We start from the raw sequence: 15,229 nt of genomic DNA, 5'->3' as shown, positions 1-15,229 counted from the left end.
GTTTATGCAGATGGGTGACGGTTTCCATACCGAGCAATCTCTTTTGCACAGGAAGTTGTCTTAAATTTAAAATGTGCTTTTCTTAAAAAAATTTAAATTCGCTTTTCTTAATGGTATCTCACTGGCTTTTGTTTCAGCCCAAATCACTAAAGTTTGGTACAGCAAGGCAGAACTTTCTGAAAACCAGTGGTTCCAAATAGACCAGAAGGTTGTGGATTTAAAAGTTTACAGTAAACTTGGTCAACAGGGTAAGCAAAGATTATGCCAACATTGAAGCCTGCTGCGTTTCCCCCCTGGAGAGGATCCTCCATCCCATAATAGCTCCTTGAAATAACTTTGTGTTTCCCATCAAATTATTTCTCTGGCAAATTCTTATAGATCTGCATAACTCTCCTGTCTTGATGCAGTTATGTGCAGTATAGTTCTGGTATAGTTATCAAGGAGACAAAATAGTGGAAAGTATATTGAGCTGAAGATTGGTATACTTGGGTTCTATTGCAGATGGAGTTACAACTGTGGTATAATGGAAATTTTCTTTTATCTCTGCAGTGGAACTAACCTTTTTTCGACTTGTTGTCCCTTATATCCACTTGTGATGTTAACTAATCCTTGGAATACCAACTTGGAGGTGCTCAGATGTTTTCCTCCAGTGTTTGGGTAGAGTGATGATGGGCTTAGTAAAATAGTAATAGATAAAAGTCTTTTCCTAGTTGAGATTAACACCAACAATGTGAGCTCAAATAGTTAATCACATCTACCACTACTATGTATATTGACTATTTTGGTTTTCAGTGAATGCTGCCCCATTGCTTTGGAAAGCTAAACATTATAAACTGGTGTTAGTCATGCTGAAACTTTTGAAGGCTTTCCAGAGAGAACCATTTTAGAATTTTTCAGTGTGATTAAAGGGCACCCAAGTGACGATCATCTGTGGCTTAGTTCTGAGAAGCAGGAGGGTCCCTGTTACTCCTGAGGCAAATTTTATCTGCACTGTATACATACCTAGTCTACTATTCCTGGACCTTCTCAAAATAAAACCTTCCTAGAAGTTAAAGATTAAGATCTAAGCCTTGCAGAACCATGATCAGCTATAAATGTCTGACTTCTACTCAGAGTCTTACAGAGGGAGAATAGACACCACAGCCTTCACGTTTTCATCAAAAGAGAGCTTTATTCCTAAGGCTCTTCTAGTGTTAATGGTGGGAGCTTACTGTGAAGGGGAAAGAGGAACTCACAAGGGGTCTTGTATGGGCCAGAGTTAAGTTCAATTTTTCTTTCTTTAAAAAAATTTTTTAATGTTTATTTATTTTTGAAGGAGTGAGAGACAGAGTATGAGTAGGGAGGGGGCAGAGAGAGAGGGAGACACAGAATCTGAAGCAGGCTCCAGGCTCTGAGCTGTCAGCACAGAACCCGCTGCGGGGCTCAAACTCACAATCCGTGAGATCATGACCTGAGCTGAAGTCGGACACTTAACCAACTGAGCCCCCCAGGTGCCCCAAGCTCAGCTTTTCTTAAGCTGGTCACTTGAATGACCTCTTAGCCTTCTGAAGTCATCCTTATCCATGAAGAAGAATCACCAATCACTCAGCACATGTTGACCAAAAGGAGTTAAACTGAAAAGCTATCTACTCTGGGAAAAACATCTGGGTCCTATTACACTGATAGTCTATTTGCAGAATGTCAGCAGAAGACCCTTCTGAAACCATCTAAATCAATGTGGTTTTTTTGTGGGGTGGGGGGGATCCACAGGTAGTAACAGTTGCTCAAAAGACAATGGAGGGTGCAGCCATATATGTTTGCCAAATCCTGAAGGACGGACTTGTAAATGTCCCAGTGGGTACTACTTGGCTAACATAAGCAGATGTATTGAAGCTGTCCTGTGCTCTGGGCCATCACGATCCTGTAAGGATGGTCAGAAGTGCATTTCCATGGAGCAAGTTTGTGATGGCCATGCCGACTGTCTGGATGGATCTGATGAAATGGGCTGTGAGTAATTCCTATCCAGGACCTTACTGTTTATCACCATACATGACATACTTTTTAATATTTAATAAAATAATTTTTAATATCTCAATCTAATTCTTAATCTTTAATTCTGTAGTATGCTTCAAGCTTTTATTTTCTAGACCATATCCCTGTTATTATGGGCACTTTTAACCTGAACAACATAAAACTTTTGTGGGCAATTGGATATAGATTATGTAGACTCCTTCTGGAAAGCTAATGCGGCCTCCCATTCAGTTTAGAACAGGCAATATGGTAGATGCAAAGGGCTCGGCAGTTTGTATGTTGTCTGAAAGAACACTCATTCAACCTAGATTTGATTCTGTCCATTTAAATTGATCACACAGTGAGCACAGCCCAGGAGGAGGAGATTGGGCAAATGATTTGACCTGTCTTGGTTCGGCTCCCCCTTTTCAATGTGGAACTAACACTTTCCTATGTCAAAGAGTCAAAGAATACAAGAGCATGCAAATAAAGCTGCCATATTAGTACATACCATTGTCATGTTGGTTCTTAAATGCTAGCTCGTAGATGGTCATTACAGAAATGCTGCTGCCAGATGGGGCTTTCATGGAAAGTTGTCGTTCTGGCCAGTTCGCTAAGTGACAGTCACTATACTCAAATTCTACAGCTTTGGCTCCAATGGTATTCAACTCACGTGAGCTGTAGAACTGAAGAAACCGGTGGGGTCAGCACTGAAACTCATCATAACTAGTAAGAAAACAAACTGGAAAAGGAATCTCACAGCCAAGAGTTCTTACTGACTTCTCCATTTAAAACTTCATCTTCCTAAAAGCTGATTAGTTGGAATACCAGTTGTTACCCCTAATCAATTCGTCTCAAATTGGAAAGTTAATATGTTTTGACTCCCAGAGTTGACTCTATGGTCTAGTGAATGAGAGTAATTTCTGAAAAGCCTCATGTTATAGTGACTCAATCACACACGTCAGTGAATGAGAAATGCATTGCCTTCACCGTCTGGTCTTTAAACTGGAAACCTAACATCCCCTCACCTGTCTCCCTCCTGATGACTAGGAGTTGGCTCTACTCCTAAATCAGTATTTTACCCTGACTTTCACATGAAGCTCATTTGGAGGGGATGGAGCTAGACTGGCTTCCTCTGGGCATACCAACTGCCAAAGACCCTAAACTGTCCTGGAGTGGAAACACCCCTGGGACACCCGCTTAAGGCAGAGGCAGCAGGTGGTTTTATTGCAAACTCCGCTGTCTTCCCTCCTGGTAGTTTGTTCTGGTAGTTTGGTGTGGAAGAGTGCGTGTGCCGACAAGGATGGAGAATATGGTGCACTGTCTTAAACGCAAACCCAACTTTCAGATTGTCGGTGAGAAGCACCCTGTTGCCCACTCCCTCCTGCCCACCAGTGCCACCAAGTCCAGTCCAGTATTTGCAGCTTGTAGATCTTGCTAAGCCAACAGCTTCCTTGGACTCAAAAACTATCGTATTTACAGATAAATTTACATCTTTAAAATCTTTCTAGAAATTTGCCACTTAGATCTACCACCCTATTCCTTATAAAATAAAACATTTTTGTAACTGAGGCAGTCTACCTTGCCTAAAACTGGGCATACCATTGTTTATGGATTAGTATGATAGGCTGGTCCTGAAACCGAACATTTTAAGTGCCTTACCATATGCAGTTTTTTGGTATGTTTTTACTTTTTTGTTTGTCCAATGGTAATAGTAATGATGATAAGTTTAGACTTTGCTGGTTAAGTCTTCTAGAATTCTTTTTCTTCTGAAATAGTTCTAACTGACCCATGTGTGTATATACCCTCACTCCCACCTGTTTTTGTAGGTACCTATCCAGATAAAACCCATTCAACACCAACGTCAAAAAATGTGAAGGCTGGAAAACGGTGGACTCCAAAGGCTGCCCTACCTCTCCAAGCTACTGAGTCTACCAGGGCTAGATCTCCGGGGCCAGAAGGGATGAACTACCCTCTCAGAAAAACACTGCTCCCTCCAACTGCTGTTAGTGAAAGCAAGACCTCGAATACCAAAGGAAAAGGCGAGCCTGTTCAGCCCAAGGACTTACAGAGGGCAAAACATCTGCCCTGTGGCACCGACTTCTGTAATGGGCAGGGAGTCTGCACGGTGGTAGGAGAACTGAGAAAGTGCAGCTGTCTGATGGAATATGGTAGAGAGTTCTGTGAAGAGCCAGCACGTGGATCTGCCCCTGGCCACATGGCCCTCAGCGTGCCCATTGCCTTATCAGTTGTCCTGGTAGCTCTGGGAGCATTTGTCTATTTCAGAAAACAACACAAATTAAAAAGGTGAGCAGCTATTAATGTCCTCATGGGAGAGTTTATTCCCAAGGAGCCTTATAAAGTAAGATTAATGGGGTTGGAGGTATGACTCCACCCTAGAAGCTTGTCCTCTGAGGAAGGATTTGGGTGACGGAGCAGCCCTCACCTGTTAGATGACCTACAGAAAAACAACAGAGGCCATGTCTTTGAGTGAGACCTGGCAAACAATATCGTAAGGGATAGGAGGCGTTGATGCAGGTAAAATCACCCTCAACAGCAATTGGTGACATCATAATCTCAGGGATGAAGTGATGGGATTCTTTTCAAATGAGGCAGAGTTAGTGCCAATGATTGTTTGGAGGAAAATTCAGAGGTGTGTTAGTTTGCTGGGGCTGTTCTAACCAATCCAACAGACTGGGTGCCAACAGATTTACTTTCGTAGTTCTAGAGGCTGCAAGTATGGAGTTGTTTTCACCTTGAATTGTGGATGCAGACTCCTCCCTGTGTCTTCACATGGTCTTTCCTCTGTACAAGTCTGTGTCCTAATCTCTCATCAGGACACAAGTCATATGGGATTGGGGCCCAAACTAATGATCTCATTTGAACATAATTATCTCTTTGAAGCCTTTCTCACCCTGAGGTACTTGGGGGTTAGGACTTCAACATTTGAATTTGGACGGGACACAACTCAGCCAGTAACAGGAGGTGAAATCAACTCTGGAAAGATAGAAAGCGAACAAAAACTTTTTCCTAAGAGCAGGAGAGTCTTGGGATTAAAGAAACAAATGAGGATAATAAAATGCTGGCTCAGAGTAGGAAGGATGACAAAATCGGCTTTAGGAGAGGAAGTTCTAGAAACTGAAGAAACTGATTAGGTTACACATACTAGGCTGAGACATTAAGCAGCCTGTGTATCAAGAAATATGGAGAGAAGGAAAGTTTTAGAAGTTATGTCTTTATCTAGCACCCACACACTGAAGAGAAGACCAGGAGAAATTGTATATCTTTGCCCAAGGAAACACTGGTTAATAGCTTACTGATGTTAAAATGGACTGAAATTCTACCCCTGGAGTATTGACGGTCACTTCAGGTCTTTCTATCATATTAATTGGCTTTTTAAAAAATGTTTATTTAAAACTTTTTTTTAATATTTATTTTTGAGAGAGAGAGCAAGCGTGAATGGGCACAGGTTGAGGAGGGGCAGAGAGAGAGGGAGACAGAATCTGAAACAGGCTCCAGGCTCTGAGCTGTTAGCCTGGAGCTCACCGCAAGGCCAACAGGGCCTGAACCCAGGAACCCTGAGATCATGACCTGAGCCGAAGTCAGACACTTAACCGACTAAGCTCCCCCAGGTGCTCCATTAATCTGCTTTCTTTTTTTTTAAGTTAAAAAAATTTTTTTGATGTTTATTTATTTTTAAGAGAGAGACAGAGCATGAGCCAGGGAATGGCAAAGAGTGAAGGAGACAGAATCCGAAGCAGGTCTGAGCTGTCGTCACAAAGCCTGACACAGGGCTCAAACCCACTAACTGCGAGATCATGACCTGAGCCAAAGTCGGACCCCCAACCAACTGAGCCAATCTGATTTCTTAACTCACCTGTGTCTGATCTCTCATTGACCCCAATTACCTAGTTTCCCCCAGTTGAGAAGATGTATTTTGGAAATTAAGTGAATGCCTAGTAACAAATCATAATGGACCCAAGCATTGTGCATTCTAGGTCGTTTGATTCACTTAAACGACAAAATGGAACATCATTCCCTTAATGATAGTTTGATAGGCGATGCGTTGGCCCTTTCTAACCATAGCTCCATGGATCCCAGCTTGAGTCTCAAGGAACAACTCTGATGACTCTGTTTCTTTGATGTTTAGAAATAATGCAGCAGCAGCAAGAAATTTGAGCTGCCATAAAGAAAATGGCCAAGAAGAGGAGAATCTAATGAATAGTGAGACTTTTGTCAATGGAGCCTACGATGAGCAGGTAGGCCTGGGAAGTGTCTTTGAGGAAAACAGATTGTGGGATACAGTGAAAGAAGGTCCCTTGAAAAATCCCAGCTGGGCAAAAGTAGGCAGCGTTAAGTTACAGAGCTTTTTGTAATTGGTGAATGATGCCATTGTGTGTGTCATATGGATGTCCACTCACTTGTTTATCTTTAGACTCTATTCAATCTCTAGTTCAAACCGAAGTGAAATGTGCATGGAATAGGTATCCAGGCATTCAGCTTTGGGTGAACTTCCACGGAGCTCAGTCGCATGGTGGGGTGGCAGGTCATTAGAGTTACCTGAAGTTACCCCTGAAATTTACATCCCTCTGTGATCTCTGCTAACATCTTTGCTGCTCAGCCATCTCTGTGTTCTGCTTTGTTTTAACATAGTGTGTATTCAGGGGCACCTGGCTGGCTCAGGCAGTGAACACACATGACTCCTGATCTCAAGGTCATGAGTTCAAGCCCCACATTGGGTGTAGAACTTACTTAAAAGTAATTAATTAAAAATATGTTACTAAGGGACATCTGGCTGGCTCTGTCAGTGGAGCATGTGTCTCTTGATCTCAGGGATATGAGTTTGAATCCCATGTTGGGTGCAGAGATAACTTAAAAATAAAATCTTAACCCTCTCACCTCCCCCCACAAAACTATTGTAGTGGGTATTCTCTAACTTCAAGTCTCTTTTCCAACAGGAACTGTTAACTTTACAAACTGACTAACCTGATTAAAAAAAAGGAGCTGGAACATCTCAATAAAAATGGTTTATACATCGTATTGTGTGTCTGACTTCGGCTCAAGTCATGATCTCACAGTTCATGCGTTCGAGCCCCATGTCAGGCTGTGTGCTGACAGCTTGGAGCCAGGAACCTGTTTCAGATGCTGTATCTGCCTCTCCCCTGCTTACATTCCGTCTCTCTCTGTCTCACTCTCAAAAATAAATATAAAAAAAAATAAAAATAAAATTGGAGAAGTTCATCTGGTTTTGTTAGTTGGTGTTAGCAGACTGCTCACCAGTGGGAATGGGCATCAGTAGACGCCAAGTGATTTAGGTCATGGCTTGTTCGCAGAAACTTTCTGATCCCAGCATGCCTAGCCCAGTGCTAGTGAGAGGTTCTGAATTTGAACCTTTGCTCTGTCACAACTTTGAGGTGTAGTTAATTGCTCTGAACCGGTTTCTCAGTCTTGAAAAAGGGAATGATCCCTCTTGAATCTTTACCTTTCAGCTAAAGGTCAAGTTTCTGCAGTATAGCAAGTGTTAAAGTATTAGTTCTTTATCACTCGCTCTCTGATACCTGCAACATTAGTAATTGCTTTTGTTGAAAATTTATAAAAACAGTGTTATTTTTAATGCTCTCATTTGATTCTAGAACCAAGTACAGTCGACTCTTGAACAACACAGGTTTGAACTGTACATGTCCGCTAATGTGCAGATTTTTTGATAAGTACAATATTGTGAATGTGTTTTCTCTTATGATTTTCGTAGTAACACTTTCTTTTCTCTAGCTTATTTTATGGTCAGGATACAGCATATAAAACATAACATACAAAATATATTAATTGACTGTTATGGATAAGGCTTCTGGTCGACAGGGGGCTGCTACGTTTGGAGGGAGTCCAGTTATATGTGGACTCTACTGTAGGGGGTGGGCGCCCCAACCTCTGTTTGCTCGAGGATCAACTGTACAGGTGAATCTACTTTATGGATGTAGAAACTCAGCCAAATGATTTGTCCAAGGCGTCTTGAAGTAGAGCATGTGGACACTGGGGGCCTCCACACAGAGCACTGAGTGTGGACCAGGACGCATCTCAAGGAGCTCTTGCCTGCCCGGGAAACGTGTAGATGCCACCTAGATCCCAAAGTCCCTTTGACCACTAATATTTCCACTTTTCTTCCCGATGACATCTTCCTTCATGCTCATGTAAGGAATCAAAGGCACCAAATCAGTGATGGGAAACAGGTAATTGGAGTATTGTCTAAAATTCAGTAGCAACCTTGGGCAAATTACTTAATCATGAAGCTGTTTCCCCAGTGATAACAAGGGGATTAACAGAACCCACCTCAGGCCAATCGAGCATCACATGAAAATACAAAAATGCCTGTACGCTCGATACTGAGAACATGTTTAGTTTAGTTTCTTGCCAAATGAGTTTGTACAGGCTACCAGGCATAAAGAGAAGTCTTAGGCTTATTACTGTGAGTATGGCACATAAAATAAACTGTGCTTTGCAGTCAAGTGTAAAAATTCCTGAAGTACTGGACCAAATAACCACTGTGGGCTCCACCTTTCCTGGTCCTGGGAGACACATAGAGCCGCATTACCTGGATCAGGCACTTAGCTATCTTCGACAAAAACCATTTCCGCACCCAAGTGCCTGAGACGCCTCTCATCCACAGAGTGAAGCTTGGGTTTCTCTTGCTACCTCTCCCAAGAACCATCTCACGGCCAAATTGGCCCTTGGCAAGGCTCTGCCTCTCTATCTATGCAAAAGTGAGTAAAAGTGACACACAAGACTCTGGCCTGAAACCATGCACGAATGAGCAGTATGCACACCTTGGCTGGACACACGTCAGTCATCACCTTCACCTCCTTTGGACCTTATGCCTCCATGGGACTTCCAAGGCTTGGGTTCTTCTGGCCAGCTCCATCTACTTCTGGCTTCTGCAAGCTGTCCCCTAGAATGTTACTCTCAGCCCCGCCTTCTAATCTGCAGGCCTGGCTTCTGGGTTAGCCCCAGACACTACCTCGATTTCCTCTTCCTGGGGCAAAGGGTTGCTGACTGCAGCTAAATCTGCGTGGCCGTGTATGCACCCCTTCTCTCCACTTCTGTCCCAGCTCAGTTACGTCTTTTCCTCTTCGCTCTCCTCTGAATGTGTGCCTAAGTATGATTCCACTCAAATCTAATTTAATACATCCTGTTATGCTTTCCCTATTCAAGAATTGACAAGACACATCTGAATGTCCTTTTCACTGGAAAGACTTGGTTATAAATGTTGAGTACCCATTCACAAGGTGAACAATTCCTAACCATCTGTATCCCCCAGACAGGGTTTAATATGTCAGTTTCATAATCGTACCTGTTTGGAGTAATGACATGTTAATTCTAAGAGCCTTCTTTTGTGGTGATCTCTATATTAGGTGTTAATTTCTTAATTTTTCACCACCTAAAAGTGATGGAGCAGTAAACCCCGTGGCAGATATAAAATTTGAATTTCCTTATGGAAATTCAACATCTATAATCTGGTGGGAGGTTTGGGTTTTCTTCTGGAGAGACAAGGATCTTTATAAAAATTAATTGGTTCACGCTTTAGATTCCAAGAGCCCAATGCAAAACTTGACCTTTAATGTTTATAGTGAGTAAATTAAGTTAAACACTATATACTCACTCTCTTTAGGAAATAAATGGGGGATCATTGATAATGGGGGGGATGCACCGAGTTCCTACTATTTTAACTGCTGAAAGGCTTCTGAAATTCCAAGAAACCAAGAACTAGAAGGTGGAGTTTGTTGCCATTAGGCCAGCTCCTAAATTTACAGGTTGATGAGCTTCCTCAGGCTTCACTGTTCACTTATTTTTCTCCTTTTCATCACATCTAATTCTTACCCTTCACCCTCAAGATATTAAATTTAAGTCCTCCAGTTACATCTATTCCAGTCTTCCGTTGTACAGACAAGAGAGCCTAAGCCCAGCAAGGGCAGAGCTTACACTATTAGGAAACATATCCCCCTCCCCACAAATCCTAGTAAAATCATGGGAACCCTCAGCCCTGTGACGAGTGGCAGCTCTTTGGGGGCACTGACATGTCTGGGAACCAAGGTGGTTGGGAGACATCAGTGGCGGCCATGTTGATTGGCAGAGGTGCTCCTTGCCCGTGAGTTGCCCCCCCCCCCCCGACCTCAGGCTGGTCTATGAATACGCTGTGATGAGGGAGCATAAGCAAGCTGAGGGCCAAGCAAAAGCTAGCACACCTGTCCCCCAGGTTGGGTCTGAGTGACATTCCTCAGGCACTCCCGGCTGCCCAGGAACAAGGAAAGGAAAGAAAACCAATGGTTAACTGATAGAGGTCACGAGTCTCCATCAGTTTACAAATATCTTAGCAAATTATAAGAAAAATGCAATCTCATCAATAGCCTGATCTTCAGAAACCTATAGACTCAGTTTCCTGGAGCCCTAACATCACCCTCCCCTCCATAGTGAGGGGGCAACAGAGGCGAGAAGGAAATGGCAGGTAAAATTAAATATCCCCATAACCTGCAGCCCACTGACAAATACTTGAGGCAAATACAGAGTGTACCATTCCTTAGGTCTTAATGATAATGCTTTGCTAGAGGGAAAAATAACCTTAGCTTGACAATAGCAAGGCTTCCAGAAGTGTGAGTCTGTAGCATATAGAAATCCCTTTAAGAAACTTCCGCTTGACTTTACCTCCCCAACTCCATAGCATATAACCAGTCACTCTTCACAAATCTGGTGCAGTGCTTTCTGCCCACAGATCCTATACCCATGCTTTAGTAAAATCACCTTTTTGCACCAAAGAATTCTTTCTTGGCGGTCAGCTCCAAACCCCACCATCACCCCAATGCCCCCAGCTGCACCCACCTCCGTCAGGTGTACTGGGCAGGCCGGTGGGACAAGAGTGCTGTGGAGTTGTGTCTCCCTCGAGTTTTAAGCCCTCCTCTGCACACACCAGCCCTGGACATAAGCCCCCTGGTCGGCATTGCCACCTCCATGCCCTACCCCCGCCCACACTCCCCAAATCAAGTTTTCCTTGATTTGGACTAAAGCCCTTGTTTTCCTGTGCTCAGTCCTGTGTGATGGAGATTTACTGGAGGGGCTCATTTTACTGCTTGCCTGGTGGGGAGAGAGGACTGTGGGCAGAGTCACTGGGAAGACTGGGTGAGAATCACACAAGTTTGTGTGTTTTCCCCTCCCTGGCCTCTCACACAAGTTTCTACTTGAAATAATGATGGCGTCCCTTCTTTTCTTTCCCACGTGCAGAGAAAAATCTCATCCATGATGTGCTGGGACCAGCGGAGGCATCAGCTGGCCTGGATTGGTCTCTGTAAGCAGAGCATGACCCGGTGCCCGGGCTGCTGCGCCATCACTGCTCCCTCAGCCCGCAATGCTCCCCTCTCCCGTCTTTCCATTCTCTGTTCAAGCATCACCCCCTGCCTAGCCACCTTTCCTAAGACCCCACCCTTATTTTTCCCCCAGCCCTTGGCTCTGGTCTGTTAGTCTTCATTTTCCTTGTACACAGCTCTCCTGCCAGAGTGTGTAAGTTCCACAAAGGCAGAGCCTGGAACGGTTGTTTTCCAAAGTGTCCACAAATGTGCTGACAAGATGACAAGCGCCCCCGAACCTACGAGTCCGACGGTTCGTGCAGGGAAGGGGAGAGTGGTTTGCAAAGCTTTGCTGACCACCTCTCCTACAGCGTCCGCAAAGGCCCTGGAGCTTGTGTGCTGCAAACCTCACCCCTCCTTAGCAAGGGCACGCTTCTAGAGCAGTGCCCGACTGGAGAACAGGTAGAGCAGCTGGCCTGTTCCCGCAGTGTCTGCTCCACTTCCCCAGATTCCTCGTCCTCCAGGCATAACTTCAGTAATCTTGAGAAGACTTGGCCCATTAACTAGGGACACATACTTTGTATGTGATTTCGATTATTCAAAACAAGCTGTGTTGGCATGGGGTGGGGGGAGGGCTTGAGGCAGAGCAGCTGCGCTATTCCCAGTCAGAGCCTTCCCCGTGGGGAGATTGTTGAACTGCAGGAGAAGTTCAAGGCCCCAACAGCCACTCCTGAGGCTCCAGCCTGGTCCAGCGTCTTGAGTGTCAAAGCCGTTGTCTGCACCCAGAATGACCTGTGCGCTCCAAACAGATCCCAGCCTGATGGAGGAGTGCCTTTCCAGGCTGTCTTGAATATTTTTATTGCAAAAGTCAGTTTGCTTTTTTTTTTTTTTAAAGGGAGTTTTGGTTTCATTTCTGTTGCTAGGGCAAAAACGGAGCTCTAATTCTTGACAACCAAGTCTTAATCACCAAAGGGGAACGATTTTGAATATTAGCCACAGGAGAATAACTGGGCAGGGAGGAAAAGCGAAAACATACAAAACACTGGTTTTGTTTCCACCCAGGCTTCCCTAAGAAATAGTTGGAATGATTATGCAGGCAGGATTGAGTGAATTCAGTCCTTGATAGAAACCCAGTATCTTTATGTTTGTTGTCTGCCAGGTCCTGATTTCCCAGGCCCCGAATCCCTGCTTTTTGAGGTGTTAGCTGAGAAAGGAGTGTTGCCTGTTCTCCATCTGGCTCTGTTCCCTGGATCAAGTGCCCTGCGTCTCCTAAGGGGCAGGCTCTCAAAGGTCTGATTCTATGCCACCAGTTGGGACTGACTGCAATTTGAGCGAGGCACAGTCCCAAAGAAAGCCTTTGCAGCCCCAAGTGGGAGCCCCCCACCATCAGTTCTGGCACCTTCTGGGAATTTGTTAGGAAATCAGTTCCAGGCCTCACTCCAGACCTACTCAATGAGAATTTGCATTTGAAAAAGGTTTAAGGTTCAGTCGCAGAAAAGAAGCAGGTGATTCTTATACAAAATGGCAAAGGAAGCGAGTCTATATCATCCTTTTGGAGCTAATAGGCAGCAGGTGGTTCTAAGTTACTTACGCAGTAGCTCTCTGTTATCAGTGCTTTACTGAGCTGGACGTTCCTACCTCTAAATTGGCTACCAAGGGTAGGTTTTAAAGATGAGATTGGGCTCAGGGAAAGGCACCCTTAAATGAACAGCTTGAAATGAGAGCAGGAGAGCTGGTCCTGCTGGGGATGCTGCCTGCCCGTGATTTTAGGCACCACTCTTACCGGAGGAAAAGATTTCAAGTCTCACTTTGTGTTGGAAACTGGTGCTTCTAGTTTTTTCAACAATAGACCTGGCTTTGCCCAGAAACCAGCAGGAACCTGGAAATAAAGCAATCAGGGATTTAAGGGGACCCATTGGCTCCTTTTAGTAGTCTTATGCTAAGAAGGGCAAAAATCTGAGTGCTAGATTTCAGAAACCATGCTGAAGCAGCCAGGAAATTGTTGGCAATGAATGATTAAACTCCCAAAGGTTGTACTGGAGACAGAAAAGCTTGAGGGAGTATACCGAAACTCTTGTTTTCAGCTTTTATTCATAAATAAGAGAGCGGTGCCCATGTTCTTTAATCCAATGTGATTAACAGGTTCCACTGGGTACCAAATATTTAATTTATGACCCTCTACGTCCAGGGTAAGGTAGCCTAGGAATAGAGCAGTATAAGGTTAGTCTGTTCGATCCCACCTGGCTTCTAGTGCAGAAACTCTGCAGTGACCTCAAAATTCACACCAAATAATAATAATAAAGATAAATCCTACGTATACTTGAAGAAAGGTAAATATGAGTTAAACAAGTTATTCCAGAAAAGCCACAAAAGCTGCTGTATTTGCATGGTTCTACATTTATTTTAAGAGCTTCATTCAAATACAGCCAGTATATTGGTCTTTTGAGTGTTTGCACGAGAATAAATTACACAGCAGAATAAAACGATTATATTGACGGAATGTTCACTCCGGATACTGTTTCCAGGTGTTAACATGGTTTTTCGGCCTCTGTTTGCTCATTTTGACTTTCTGTTATTGTCCCGTTTCAATACGTTGCGAAAGCACCCTTTCTGTATCTCTTTCAACTTAAAGTATGAAAATCCCGTCACTCCAGAAGAGGACTCTGATCCCTCTGGGGAGGAAGACTAAACTCCACAAAAAGAAAACCAAATGAAACCTGAACCGGTCGTCCAAGGAGTCTTAGTTTGGCCACAAGGAAAGACGATCGATCACCCTCCAAACCAGTTACAGGAGTGTGTCCGGGGTTTGGACTCCGAGCCAGGCATTTCCGGCTGCAAGGTAACAGACAAGTTCAAGGCTGGACGTGGTGGGGCGAGTCCTGGGACCGGGCAGAGTCTGGCCAGAGCAGGTGGGGGTTGGGGGTGTGACGCCGTCTACAGGTCGGAGTCGCAGGGCAGCGAGCCTTGGCAGTGCCTGGTGCTGGGCAAGGAGGCGTCGGGGGTGTCGGCCCTCTCGCCGCGGAGCACGTCCACCGGGTTGTTGTAGGCGCTGGGCCTCGGCCGCGGCATGGGGAAGCCGACCCTGGGCTTGGCGGCGGCGCCAAGCTCGGCGGGCCGCGGCAGGTGCTGGCCGTCGCTGTAGTACTTGATGGCCGGCGCGAGCGCGGGCTCGGGCCAGTCGACGTGCACGGTGCTGATGCTGCTGCGGCGCGGGCTGCCCGGGGGCGCCTTGCGGCAGCCGCGGCAGCGCTCCTCGCACCAGGGCGCGAAGCTGAGCGCCAGCGAGAAGCCGCCCAGCAGCAGCAGGCAGCTGCCCAGGTAGCCCAGCACCAGGCAGTAGCTGACGTGCACCGTGACCGGGCTGGCGTCGGCTGGCAGGACGGCGCGGTCGTCCAAGAAGTGGTTGTACCAGGAGACCGGGATGAGGCTGAAGAGGCCGGCGGCGAAGAGCACCACGCCCGAGAGGCCGGCCAGCGCGAAGCGCGGCCGCTCCTGCCAGCAGCGCACGCCGAGCGACGCCAGCAGCAGCCCCAGGGCCGTGGTGGCCAGCGACGTGACCATGAGTCCCCGCGCCACGCGCACGGGCTCGGCCTGGAAGTAGCCCCACACGTCGGACTGGCCGCACTGGCGCTCGAGGCTGGTCTGCTCGCGGCATATGTCCCACAGGCCCTGGTACAGCTCCACGTCCACGGGCTGGTTGAGGAAGCCCTTCACCAGCCTCCAGCCGGGCGCCAGCGTGGCCGTCAGGTTGAGCAGCAGCCCGCAGGGCGCGAGCACCATGCCCAGCGTCATCACCACCGGCGTCCGCATCCCGGGGCCCGCACCTGCCGCCTTCGCCGCCCCGCGCTTCCCGGCCGCGGTCCCCCGAAGTGAGCGCGGGCGCCCCGCTCCTTCCCGTGCGCCCTCTTGTCTCC

The 15,229-nt window shown here is 46.0% G+C and overlaps 2 protein-coding genes across 2 annotated transcripts; one reads left to right on the top strand and one right to left on the bottom strand.

The window, feature by feature from the left end:
- Window positions 1–109: 109 nt before the first annotated feature.
- Window positions 110–7,108, top strand: LOC115287958. The gene is made up of 5 exons (XM_029934853.1): window positions 110–248; window positions 1,750–1,986; window positions 3,819–4,296; window positions 6,140–6,248; window positions 6,948–7,108. Exons 2-5 carry the CDS (start codon window positions 1,929–1,931, stop codon window positions 6,972–6,974), a joined length of 672 nt encoding a protein of 223 aa, XP_029790713.1. The 5' UTR covers window positions 110–248; window positions 1,750–1,928; the 3' UTR covers window positions 6,975–7,108.
- A 7,056-nt stretch (window positions 7,109–14,164) lies between these two features.
- CLDN23 (claudin 23) lies at window positions 14,165–15,223 on the bottom strand. Its single transcript, XM_029934739.1, has one exon. The coding sequence runs from the start codon at window positions 15,123–15,125 to the stop codon at window positions 14,250–14,252; it is 876 nt and encodes a 291-aa protein (XP_029790599.1). The 5' UTR covers window positions 15,126–15,223; the 3' UTR covers window positions 14,165–14,249.
- Between the last annotated feature and the right edge of the window lie 6 nt (window positions 15,224–15,229).

Source organism: Suricata suricatta, chromosome 1 (genome assembly GCF_006229205.1).
Source record: "Suricata suricatta isolate VVHF042 chromosome 1, meerkat_22Aug2017_6uvM2_HiC, whole genome shotgun sequence".
In the NCBI taxonomy this organism is placed as follows: Eukaryota; Metazoa; Chordata; class Mammalia; order Carnivora; family Herpestidae; genus Suricata; species Suricata suricatta.
Note: the sequence above shows the minus strand (reverse complement) of the source record. Positions and strands in the feature narration are given on the sequence as shown.